The sequence below is a fragment of the Cyprinodon tularosa genome, unplaced genomic scaffold, assembly GCF_016077235.1.
Source record: "Cyprinodon tularosa strain WSP-4 unplaced genomic scaffold, ASM1607723v1 ctg855, whole genome shotgun sequence".
Lineage (NCBI taxonomy): Eukaryota > Metazoa > Chordata > Actinopteri > Cyprinodontiformes > Cyprinodontidae > Cyprinodon > Cyprinodon tularosa.
The window spans coordinates 1-12,085 of NW_024039624.1; the positions used below are offsets into that span (position 1 = coordinate 1).

Sequence of the window (12,085 nt, forward strand, 5' to 3'; positions counted from 1 at the left end):
TTATAGGGGAAGTGATAGCCATGCTAACTTTAAAGGTATGTAGGGGCAGTAATATCCATGCTAACTATGTAGGGGCAGTGATAGCCATGCTAACTATGTAGGGGCAGTGATAGCCATGCTGACTATGTAGGGGCAGTGATAGTCATGCTAGCTATGTAGGGGCAGTGATAGCCATGCTACTTATGTAGGGGCAGCCATAGCCATTCTAACTATGTAAGGGCAGTGATAGCCATGCTAACTTTATAGGGGAAGTGATAGCCATACTAACTTTGTAGGTATGTAGGGGCAGTAATATCCATGCTAACTATGTAGGGGCAGTGATAGCCATGCTGACTATGTAGGGGCAGTGATAGTCATGCTAGTTATGTAGGGGAAGTGATAGCCATGCTGACTATGTAGGGGCAGTGATAGCCATGCTAACTATGCAGGGGCATTGGTAGCCATGCTAACTATGTAGGGGCAGTGCTATCCATGCCAGTCCAGGGAATTACTGCAGTTCTACTGCAAGGTACCTTGGTCAAGGTCAATGACCGGCGTACCTGACATGGAACAACCAGACCATGCATAGTGCTTTGGGTTAATAGAATATATTAATTAAGCTATGTATGCTTCCAAAAAAAAGATCCACCATCCCCTTTCTTTTATTTTACAACTATACTACTGACTGAGCCCTACTACTTGACAAAGCCATAGTTAATGTAGAATAAATAATTAAATAAACCAAAGCCTTGGTAAGGGGCGTGTTGGCCTAGTTGTTAGAGCAGTGCTCTGTGCTCTGAGAAGGTTGCAAGTACCTGCTTTAATCCCCACAGCCTCCACCCTGGGTTCCTGAGCAAGACCCTTAACCACACACACTGCTCCTCGGGCGTCGCACAATGGCAGCCCACTGCTTCCAGCCCACTGCTCCCCAAGAGGATGGGTTAAATGCAGAGAGTGAATTTCCCCATTGTGGGACAATAAAGGGAATAATATTTACATTACATTTCCATAACGCATCTCATGAGGCTGTTCCTATGTTACGCCATCTGCTGGTATCATGCCAACGTTTCTAAGTAATTCCCTTTTGTTTCTGGCTCTGTGGGAACTGTCTGTCATAGAGAATTATTTTATGCTTTGCTTTTTTTGCTAAAGTTTTTTTACTTACATTAAACCAGGTTTAATTTGTATTACTTCAAGAAAAGTTCAATTCATCAAATAAACAGTTAAAATTAAGTTTTGGTCATCTAGCCCATAGCAGTTAGTTTAGTTAAATGAACACTAATGGAATATCATTGACTGTTTAAAGACCAGTTTTGATCTACAGCAGAGGTCTAAACCTTTAAAACCCAAAGAACCATTGTTGCTCTTAGGCCATGCTAATAAAACTCCTTTAGAGTTGCAAATGTTACATCATCTCTGGAAAAAGACAACATAGCTTTTAAGAAATACTAACTGAAGAAAAAATGTCATTTTAAAGAACCCAGGTTTGTTTTTTAAGGTTTTAGAATAAAAACATTTCTTTTGACCTCATCACCTTGCTTTTTTTCTAGATTATTCTGGTCCTAACATTAGGGAAAAGTTCCTCCCTCAGCATCATCTGACTGGTCTGCAGCTCCATAGCCACAGTCAGTAAACGAAGACAAACTGTGTTGTCTGATGACATCATGACATCATCATTCTATCTCTATTCTCCTACTCTGCAGAATCTGTTAGTTCAATCTCTAACGTTCTGCTCTCTCTGCTTTTTCTCATAGTAGCTTCATCTGGTCTGTTCCTGTTTGGCTGTGACTCCATCCTGGAGAGAAATATCAGCTGTGCTGCTGCCATCAACACCTTTATTTCCAGATGTTGGAGCTTGGCCTGTTTTCCAGTGTAGTCCTGTTTCTCTGACTGTGACTAACTGGATGTGCTCTCTTCATCCTCTGACATGGGAGCTGGCTCGGAGCTCGTCTGCCTGGCTGTGTGTTTCCTGGACGGGGCCGCCTGTGGAGCTGGTTGACAGTTGCCTTTTGTATCTATGCTTCTTTTTCTATGTCTGCTTCTGTCTCCTTGAACCCCAGTGGGCCTCAGCAGATGGCCGCTCACACTGAGCCTGGTTCTGCTGGAGGTTTCTAGGGAGTTTTTCCTCTCCACTGTTGCTACAAGCATTCTTAGTGTGAGGGATTGCTGAAGAGTCAATGAGTCGATGCAATCAGCTGGTTTTCCTTAGATAGAAAACTTTGAATCATTCTGACTGGATGATCTTGTGAACTGGAAAGTGACCTGAGATGACATGATGTGAATTGGAGCTATAGAAATAAACTGAATAGAATTGATGACTTGAATTTAAAAAAAAAGCATTAACTGCTTCAACACCTTTATATGGTTTTTCTGTTAGACTCCAAAACACTTTGCCTGTTTCTGGTTAAACGTGAATAATTCTCTCCCCCCCTTTGGTGATACTAACCTCTGAAAACTGGGGAAAAAGCTCAAACCCAATGTTTTTTCAGATGAGATGATGAGTCTTTATCAAACTAAAAGCGTTGCTGCTTATTCTGCTTGCAACACTTCAACGTTGTAGACAAATTGCACATTTGTCACTTCTTATATCCCACTAAAAGTTTGATACAGCTCACCTTTTTATAGACAAATGTGCCTGAAAGGTTTAGGATACCAAAGCTCTGCTGGTATGGTTTGTCGGTACAGAATAAAAAAAAAAGGTTTTAGATTGCTGCATTTATGATCTGGTTATATATTGGAAAGAATTAAGAATATACCTCTATAGAGTATGTTGTTGTTTTTAACGAATCCCCAGTTGGTCATTAAACTTTTTTATCATATTTACCCACACGTCAAATTCACTCAATGCCAAGTTTTAATCAAAACTTAATTTATATTGATTATTATTGTCTTTTTATAAGTAAGAAAACAACCAATAAAAGGTAAAAAATATTTTATTACGAGATGTTGTTTTTTCACCAGCTTGTATATGTTATTGGTCCAGCATTTTTGAAAATAAACATTGGAAGTGGAATTAGTTGCTCCTTAAAAAATGCGTAATAAACAATGAAGTAAGTGAAATTTCTTATGAAATTTGATTTCATTTAATTTCTTATAAAATGTAATTTTCTTTATCCTGTTAAAGTATATAAAAACAGATATAAATGGGAATTGGACCCAATGTGGACTTTTTGTTAAAAAAAATGGAAGAAAAGTTTCATCATCTTTTTACAGGATTTTAATTATACCAAAATATTCTGGAGAAATATTTTAATTTTTTTACATCAAAGAAATCTCAATATTTCTTCAACGAATAAGGATGCTTTATGTGAACTTGTCAAAACAGAATTTTTATATTGTTAACTTTATTATTTACGGTAAATATCATATTCACACCTCCAAATATTTACAACAAAAAACTAATTTCCAGATTTTATTATCTTCTATTAATATCCATATAAAATAATTAAAATTCGGCTCAAATGCTAAAGCGATTCAAATCATATCTGCCCTTAAAGAATTGCAAACCTCAACAGATTTGATTTTGAAATTGACAAATAATTACTATATATTCTGTAAAGCCCTGTGATGTTGTATCTGTGTGTAATTATTAATGTTCTACGTTGTTCTTGTATCTTTTTTGTTTGCAATAAAAAAAAAGTTAAGGATATGAGCACTAGGTAGAGCTACTGAGCCACCAGAGGCTTCAGCGGCGGGCTGCAGGGCTCAGGGGCCCGGAGTGGAGCAGAGTGAGGAGGGGACTTCATGATCAGAACTGGACACAAGAAAAAGGCTTAAATAATCTAAACCTAAAATAATCCTTTTATTATTTTATTAAGCATATATTTATTATCATCAAAATAAGGTAATATAACCATGATGTTAATAGGATTCCTATTATAAAATCCATTTAGATTAAAATATCTACTACTGCTTGTGCATCTTGAGGAATTTAGGTAATTATTAAAAAGAACTAAAACATCATAACGCAATCATATTATTCGTATGAATATAAATATTAACAACATTCTTAGCATATTGAAAACACTCACATTAAATAGATTAAAAAAGAAATATGGATTTATCTAAATCCAGGCAGTTTATTATTATTTTTATGCGGTTTTTATTGGATCAACATTTCGATTTTAAATTTGTTGTGTGATCTGGGAGCCAAACTGTTGCAAAATAAAAAAGCGGAGTGCTGTAGTTTCTACATTAAATGCAAAATAATAATAATTATTATTTGATGTAGAAGGAAAACTGGAAATGATTAGATTTATAGAAGGACAGAGCAGCTGAGTATCCCCCTGCAGCAGGTGAGAACACTGAGACCACTTGCTGCAGCAGCTCAAGGCCTGCGAAGCCAAAGATGGCTGCTGCTCTATGCCACGCCCCCTTCTATCCCATATTTATGCGTTTTTCTTTCCCCCAAAAATTAAAATTAATTTTCCGCACATTTATAGTGTCTATAATGCATCTCTGGTCCTGTGAGATGAGATTTTGGGTGAAAGTAGCTTTTAAAAGTGCGCAAAAAGCAGCATCCAGAGGTTATGTGTGCAATAAGGGGCTCGGGTGCTCTGATGTGTCAAAAGGAGCTTAAAATTGATAAAAGTGTACTTTTTTCCATCCAAAGTATAAAACACTACCATATTATATTACAGTAGGGCTTTTAAAAAGTCCTTGCGTAGTTATTTTTATTGAAAAATCGATTTGAGAGCGTTGCTTCTGAATATTCAAATTGTAAGTAACGCGCAATCAAATCATTGTCAAATCATTGAGTTCTAGGGGTTTTAAATAGTAGGGATGGAGAGAGAAAATCTCAAACTAATATGTCCCCAGCTTTATTACAATATTGTTGTATGCTCTGACCCCGCTGGAATACATTTGACTTGTTGTTTTTGGAGACTTTTGTAGAAATTTCGTTCTTGGCCATTTTGCTGAAGCAGAGCAGAACGTTGTTGAGATCCAAAGGTTTTCTCCAGGGAATCTCTCCTCATCTCAGTCATCATGTCTGGTAAGTTGGACCTTGAGTTTGTTTTTTTATCTGGGGATTCGATTTTGTTTGCCTTTTGTCCTGTTAAAAAAAGAAAAGAAAAAAATGAAATGTTAATCTTGGCTTTGGAAATAGAACTTAAAAAAAAGTAAAATAAGCAACATTTTAAGGCAGAAGAAAACGCAGAGGGTTTTATGAGCATTTATAAGCTTATTTATTTGCACTTTTACAATTATTGCTGAAGGTCTGAATAGTTTTATTAAGCCTCCTTGGTTATATTCTAACCTTCCACCTGCCTCCTTCTGAAATACAGCCTGAATGTGTTTAAGCACATGACCGTTTTACAAACTTTTATTAATATACACGACGTTTAGATTATTCTGAGCGTTAGTTGAAGCAATTCACATGTAGATGTGCATTTTTTTTTTTGTGCTCACATTTTGGATCATGATGATTTGCCAGTGGAGCTAAGATTTAAGACTTAGGCGCTCTGTCCGGACAGCTTGTGCGTAACAGGGCGTTTGAGTGGGATGTGTCTGCGTGTCGTTTTAGTCCATTATTTCCCCACATTTAAAACAAATCAACAGAAGCATTTAACTATATGAATATTTATCAGAGGAGGTTTTGCAACCGATCCTTTCTTGTCTCATCAAATCTCCTCGCCATTCCAGAGTTCATTAAATTGCGCCTTCAGGGGCCAAATTACGCACACACGGTGTACCTTTATGCTTTAGAAGAAGCTTTTATTAATTTTCCCTACTTATTAAATTTATTATTTTTTTAAATCTGCAAATAACCCTGCATGCAAACGCCACAGGTTAACACTGTCACGCATTCAAAAAGGGGGGCAGGGGTGATTTGAATAAAATAACAGAGATTGGAGAAGAGTTTTGAGGAGGGTATTGGTTGGAAAACAATCCCGACGTGAAGTAGCTGCAACATTTCCCACAACACAAAATCTGATCGCATTAGAATCACAGAGAAAATCATAAAACTATCAAAGTACTTTTATAAATCCGCGTTAAAACGCTTTTTAACTCCTCGGCGCACAACTCCGCACTCATAGTATTTTCCTTAGTTTTCTCGATTGATCGCTTTCCTGGCGCTCATCTACTTTTGTTTATATGTTACTGAGTTTGACCAAACGAATCGGAGGAGCTTTTAAACCACAAATGGTGTTTTTTACATCAAGAATATATATTCCGCTCGCTTTTATGGTAAAAAAACCCAAAAAACTTACTGTTGCAGCATTTTGTGCCGATTTCTATTCCTTTGCTTTCTTCCTGGTCTGCGCGCTGCGGGGATTTGAAAGGTTGGAAAAGCGCCTCAGTCTGAGGCGGATGGGGGAAGAAAAAGAGTCGGGAGAGCGGAGGGGTGTTCTGCGGCTAATGTGCGCATTAACTGCGCTTTTTACACACAGAAAAGTTCACATTTTAAAGCAGAAAAATATTTATTAAATTATATATATATCGAAAAAACATGTTGTTAAACAACAGATTTAAGGTGATGCATTTATTTAATCGGATGGGAAGAAGGGAAACTCTCCTTGGGGGTGAGGTGGGGTGAGAGGTATGTGTTCTGTGGGGGGACTGTTTGGTAAACAGTTGGTCTTTTTGTGCAGAAAAGCCAAGGGTGTACCAGGGCGTCCGGGTAAAGACCACAGTGAAAGAGCTGCTGCAGAGACACCGAGCCCGGGAGGCCAGCAGTAAGAAGCTCCAAACGGTAAACACTCCCCAGCCCCACCTTCCCTTTCTGCGACCCCTGCACAGCAATCACTAATAAATAACCCCTTGCTCTTCTTGCGGCAAAAAAATCAAGTGTTAAAGTCTTTTTATTTATTTTTAACAGTTATAAATTTGCTCCTTTACAAACCAAAGTTCTAACTATCCCGCTTTCTTTCCTCTCTCTCATGATTGATCCTCTCTGGCACTGACTGCTTCTCCAGGTTTACTTGGAACAAAAGGAGCTTTGCATGCCCACCCATCCAAGTAAGTGAGAAAGTCTAACCATTTATTCATTAAATCATTCATTCGCTGATTTATTAGATTTTTTTAGGGATTTTATTTTGTGCCATGGGTTAGGGTTAGGGTTAGCCATGCGCCTTGAGTTAAAGACTGCAGCGCAGCTGGAATAAAGCCATGCAGCGCGCTGCATTCCCCGCTGCTGCAGGTAGGGACCTGCCCCTGACCCCGCAGAGCTGGAGCACCTCGCTCACTGCTGCAGGAGCATAACCAGCCCTTAAACTCAGGCTGCTTGGAATGCAGAGGCTGTAAATTATTTCCAACCTGCAGCTCTCCACTCATCGCTCTAAATTTAAATTTAAAGACCCAATGAGGTCTGAGCAGCGCGCGCGCATGCTGCCCTGAAGACACTTAATCTCCCTTAAGAAAAAAAATGTATAAAATAAATGGAGTCCATTTAGAAACCAATCTTTAGACTGTGTTCACCATCAGCGCGGCTCTGATATGACTTTTAAATCTGATCCCTTCAGGTCGCCAGGAGCCTCCTCTTTCAGCCCCTTTGGCAGAGATGGGCTCGCGAGCCCTGCAGCTGTGCGCGCCCTCCTTCACTGCCCCTGACAGCTCGTGCAGCATGCACGTGCAGGCGGCTGTTTTCGGCGACCCCCAGCAGCAGCAGCAGCAGTTTGGAGACGTGATGCTGCCCAGCAACGGCTACAGCTTCAGCCCCAGAGGAGGCATGGACTACAGCTCCCCCATGGCCTCCCATCCCACCTCCTCCCCTCTGCCCTGGAACCACGCTCTGTCCTCCGATGTGGACTACTACGGCCAGGGAATGGTGAGTCTCAGCCTCTTTCTCCATCTAAACACTTTATTTTTTCTTACTTTCATGTAATAGAAAATGATCTTTAACAGTCCAATAAACAAATGAAGATATCAAATAACAAAGTAAAACATCAGTTAGTTTATTTTTCCAGGCTTTGAATGAGAAAGTAAATGAGATTTTATATATATAATGCAAAAAGTTCACATTTTCCTCTTTTTTTTCTTCAGACGTTACAAAAAACAAAAGCAAACCATCAAATAACAATTTATCATACAAAGAACAGTAAAATGTCAATCAAACTAAATTTCAACCGCTATTAGGAAATTAATATATGATTAATATAAGTATCATCAGTATCAATACATTATTTTCTGGGACTGACCTTTTCCTAAATGCCCTAAACTGAGATGTGAAGCTTTTTGAGATTTTAGCAGAACTCTTTGCATCTATTAATTCTTTCACCTTTTAACCATCTTTTAACATAGTTACAACTAAATGGAAACCTAAAATAAAAAAGTAATGCAACTATTTTCACCATTTACTTAATCATAATTCATATCATTACTTTAACACAATTGTTTCATGTTAGCAGGGTAGGATATAAAACAACTGTCTTAAAGTAACTAAATATGATTTAGTAAATGCCAAAAGCAGTTGCATTATTTTTTTTTCAGTAGTTGACGAATAAACTGAGTTAATTAACCAAAATGAGGGCGATTGGTCACTGTTGGGGTGATTTTATGCTAATTTAAACCGGGACAAAACTATTTCCCTAAACTGAGTTTCATTTAACTCACTTAAACTGTCTCTCCAATGAAGACTGATTCCAGTGAAGAACAGATATTTACAACGCAGCGCCTGCTGGTGTCCTTCTCACTGAGTTCTTTCCATAATGGTCCTTTGCATCTGATCGCTGTCCCTCTCTTTCAGGCTGCCTACTCCTCATCCGAGTCCCTGACGCTCTGCAACCCCCTGGATCCCAACAGCTACTCCCCACAGGACTCCTTCTCTTCTTCCTCCTCATCTTGCTACGACTCGCCTACTAGGATGGAGTCCAGCTTCCACAGCTTCCCCTTGGAAAACTACTCCTACCAGCAATGCGGCTCCCATCAGGACTTTATGCCGGGCTGCTGGCCGGCCCAGCAGGAGAGCATCCCTGTCCCTGAATACACCCCTTATTACACCCCCACAGACTATCCCTACATCCCACCTGTGGAGGAAAGCTACGCCAGGAAGGATTTTACTCTGGGATCTGAAATGTGTTATAACGTTCTATGATGAGGCTTTCACTCCTGTCCCGTCCCACTCCCACAGAAAAAAATGGTGTCCCGTCCCGATCCCGGGCCAGAGTAGAAATCTACAGGTGCTGGTCATAAAATTAGAATATCATGAAAAAGTAGATTGATTTCAGTAATTCCATTTAAAAAGTGAAACTTGTATATTATATTCATACATTACATACAAACTCATATATTTCAGATGTTTATTTTGTTTAATTTTGATGATTACAAATGACAACAAATGAAAATCTCAAATTCATCATATCAGAAAATTAGAATATTACTGAAGACCAATAAAAACAAAGGATTTATAGAAATGTTGGCCAACTGAAAAGTATGAACATGAAAAGTATGAGCATGTACAGCACTCAGTATTTAGTTGGGCCTCCTTTGGCCTGTATTACTGCAGCAATGCGGCGTGGCATGGAGTCGATCAGTCTGTGGCACTGCTCAGGTGTTATGATAGCCCAGGTTGCTCTAATAGTGGCTTTTAGCTCTTCTGAATTGTTGGGTCTGGTGTATTGCATCTTCTTCTTCACAATACCCCATAGATTTTCTATGGGGTTAAGGTCAGGAGAGTTTGCTGGCCAATTAAGAACAGGGATACCATGGTCCTTCAACCAGGTACTGGTAGCTTTGGCACTGTGTGCAGGTGCCAAGTCCTGTTGGAAAATGAAATCTGCATCTCCAAAAAGTTGGTCAGCTGCAGGAAGCATGAAGTGCTCTAAAACTTCCTGGTATGTGGCTGCGTTGACCCTGGACCTCAGAAAACACAATGGACCAACACCAGCAGATGACATGGCACCCCAAACCATCACTGACTGTGGAAACTTTACACTGGACTTCAAGCAACGTGGATGAAGTGCCTCTCTTCTTTTCCTCCAGACTCTGGGACCTTGATTTCCAAAGGAAATGCAAAATTTACTTTCATCAGAGAACATGACTTTGGACCACTCACCAGCAGTCCAGTCCTGTTTCTCTTTAGCCCAGGCAAGACGCTTCTGACGCTGTCTGTGGTTCAAGAGTGGCTTGACACAAGGAATGCGACAGCAGAAACCCATGTCTTTCATACGTCTGTGTGTGGTGGTTCTTGAAGCACTCACTCCAGCTGCAGTCCACTCTTTGTGAATCTCCCCCACATTTTTGAATGGGTTTTGTTTCACAATCCTCTCCAGGGTGCGGTTATCTCTCTTGCTTGTACACTTTTTTCGACCACATCTTTTCCTTCCCTTCGCCTCTCTATTAATGTGCTTGGACACTGAGCTCTGTGAACAGCCAGCCTCTTTAGCGATGACCTTTTGTGTCTTGCCCTCCTTGTGCAAGGTGTCGATGGTCGTCTTTTGGACAACTGTCAAGTCAGCAGTCTTCCCCATGATTGTGTAGCCTATAGAACTAGACTGAAAGACCATTTAAAGCCTTTTGCAGGTGGTTTGAGTTAATTAGCTGATTAGAGTGTGGCACCAGGGGCCATCAATTTTGAACCTTTTCACAATATTCTAATTTTCTGATATGATGAATTTGAGATTTTCATTTGTTGTCATTTGTAATCATCAAAATTAAACAAAATAAACATCTGAAATATATGAGTTTGTATGTAATGTATGAATATAATATACAAGTTTCACTTTTTAAATGGAATTACTGAAATCAATCTACTTTTTCATGATATTCTAATTTTATGACCAGCACCTGTAAATCCTGTCCCGTCCCACTCCTGGGGAAATTACTCCCACTCCCATCCCGCTCCCATTCAGAATGACTCCCGCTCCTGCTCCACTCCCATTCTTGTTGTTTTTGAGCGCGGGTGAAAAACTCAGAGCGGGAGTTACTATTGGTTTGCTCCCGCTCCCGTTAATGTTTAATCCTGTACCGTCCCAATCCCGTGATCGTTACTAATACTGACTCCCATCCCACGGGAATCCCACGGGAATCCCGTGACCCATGGGATTCCCGAAAAAATGTCAGTCTCTAGTGCTGATGAATGTTTAGAGGATGAACAGATATTTTTTTTTACAATCTTGATTTATTTTTATACACATATTTCTTGTACAAAATAAAAGAAAAAAAAGCTTCAAGTCACTGGAGTGGAATTTGTTTTTTTAACAGCAGAAAAAAGAAAGAAGAGAACGGAGCAGAGAGAGAGACGTCTGAGGAATCCAAAGAAAAAAATAAAAAGTGCTGCTCGTCCTGTGGCCTGCGTAAGAACTTTTTATTTTTTTCTTTGGATTCTGGGATGAAGTTTGGATTTATCGCCATGCAGAATACATATAATGTTTTCTGTTGGAATACGGAGGACAGGCGACCAGAGGAAGCTGCTTGTTTATATCTATCTAGAGTATTAAAAGGTTGCAGACGTCTGATCTAGAATCAGTCCTTTATCTAAACCATCTGTTGCCTTTACCTGCTGCAACAGGGGGATAATTTTCCTGAATATACTGCCTGGAATCAGCTTAACTTTCTAAGTTTGTCTTCTAAGTTAACTTTTATTCCCCAACCTATTCAGGAAGTATTAGAACCAGGTCATCCTATGATCCTCAGAGTGCATTCATACAGTAGTAGCCATTCAAAATTCTCCACTTTCCTAGATCGGTTTTTGGCTGTCTCCCTAAAATTCCTTTTTAAACATCAATCTTTTGTACTAAAATATTCTTTCTTTCATGATTTGTGGACATTAAGATCTAAAGAGAAGCTTTATCTGGTCAGATCCTGTAATTCAGTGAAAGGGTGGAGTCAGAGTAAAAAATATGCACGCCCAGGAGAAGGCCAGTGGCTGTTGGAGGGGATTCTGCTGGGAGTCGCAGGGGAGTAGGCTGCCATTCAGCTGGCTTTTCACTGGGAAGGGCCATTTTGAATGGCTGCTACTGTGCTAATTAAAACAAGATATATAGTTGGAACTGCAGCTCTGTTTACACTATAGCCCCGTTTACACTAACCTTTTGAAAAGTGCCGAGATCATGCCGAGCACGGAAACCAAGATAACTGTTTAGTTATATATATATTACCAATCCTCCCAACATATTCTCATTATCAGTTCATATGAAATCGTATACGAAAAGTTATGCACACTATT

At 39.5% G+C, this 12,085-nt stretch overlaps 1 protein-coding gene and 2 long non-coding RNA genes across 3 annotated transcripts; 2 read left to right on the top strand and 1 right to left on the bottom strand.

The window, feature by feature from the left end:
• The first annotated feature begins 4,776 nt into the window (after nt 1-4,776).
• On the top strand, nt 4,777-7,003 carry LOC119775193. The gene is made up of 3 exons (XR_005279622.1): nt 4,777-4,972; nt 6,573-6,673; nt 6,897-7,003. It is a non-coding gene; the product is annotated as an uncharacterized LOC119775193 (long non-coding RNA).
• On the bottom strand, nt 4,784-8,641 carry LOC119775192. Its single transcript, XR_005279621.1, has 2 exons — nt 8,533-8,641; nt 4,784-5,032 (listed from the first exon to the last, which is right to left on the bottom strand). It is a non-coding gene; the product is annotated as an uncharacterized LOC119775192 (long non-coding RNA).
• linc.pou2af1 (lnc RNA pou2af1) lies at nt 7,358-9,017 on the top strand. The gene is made up of 2 exons (XM_038273080.1): nt 7,358-7,747; nt 8,666-9,017. The coding sequence occupies exons 1-2, from the start codon at nt 7,481-7,483 to the stop codon at nt 9,011-9,013; spliced, it is 615 nt and encodes a 204-aa protein (XP_038129008.1). The 5' UTR covers nt 7,358-7,480; the 3' UTR covers nt 9,014-9,017.
• Nucleotides 9,018-12,085: the final 3,068 nt, after the last annotated feature.

Excerpts from the sequence above, each read along its gene's own strand:
- linc.pou2af1 (XM_038273080.1), top strand. The coding sequence starts at position 7,481 with ATGGGCTCGCGAGCCCTGCAGCTGTGCGCGCCCTCCTTCACTGCCCCT. Across the intron at positions 7,748-8,665 it reads ACTACTACGGCCAGGGAATG|GCTGCCTACTCCTCATCCGA; the intron begins GTGAGTCTCAGC and ends CCTCTCTTTCAG.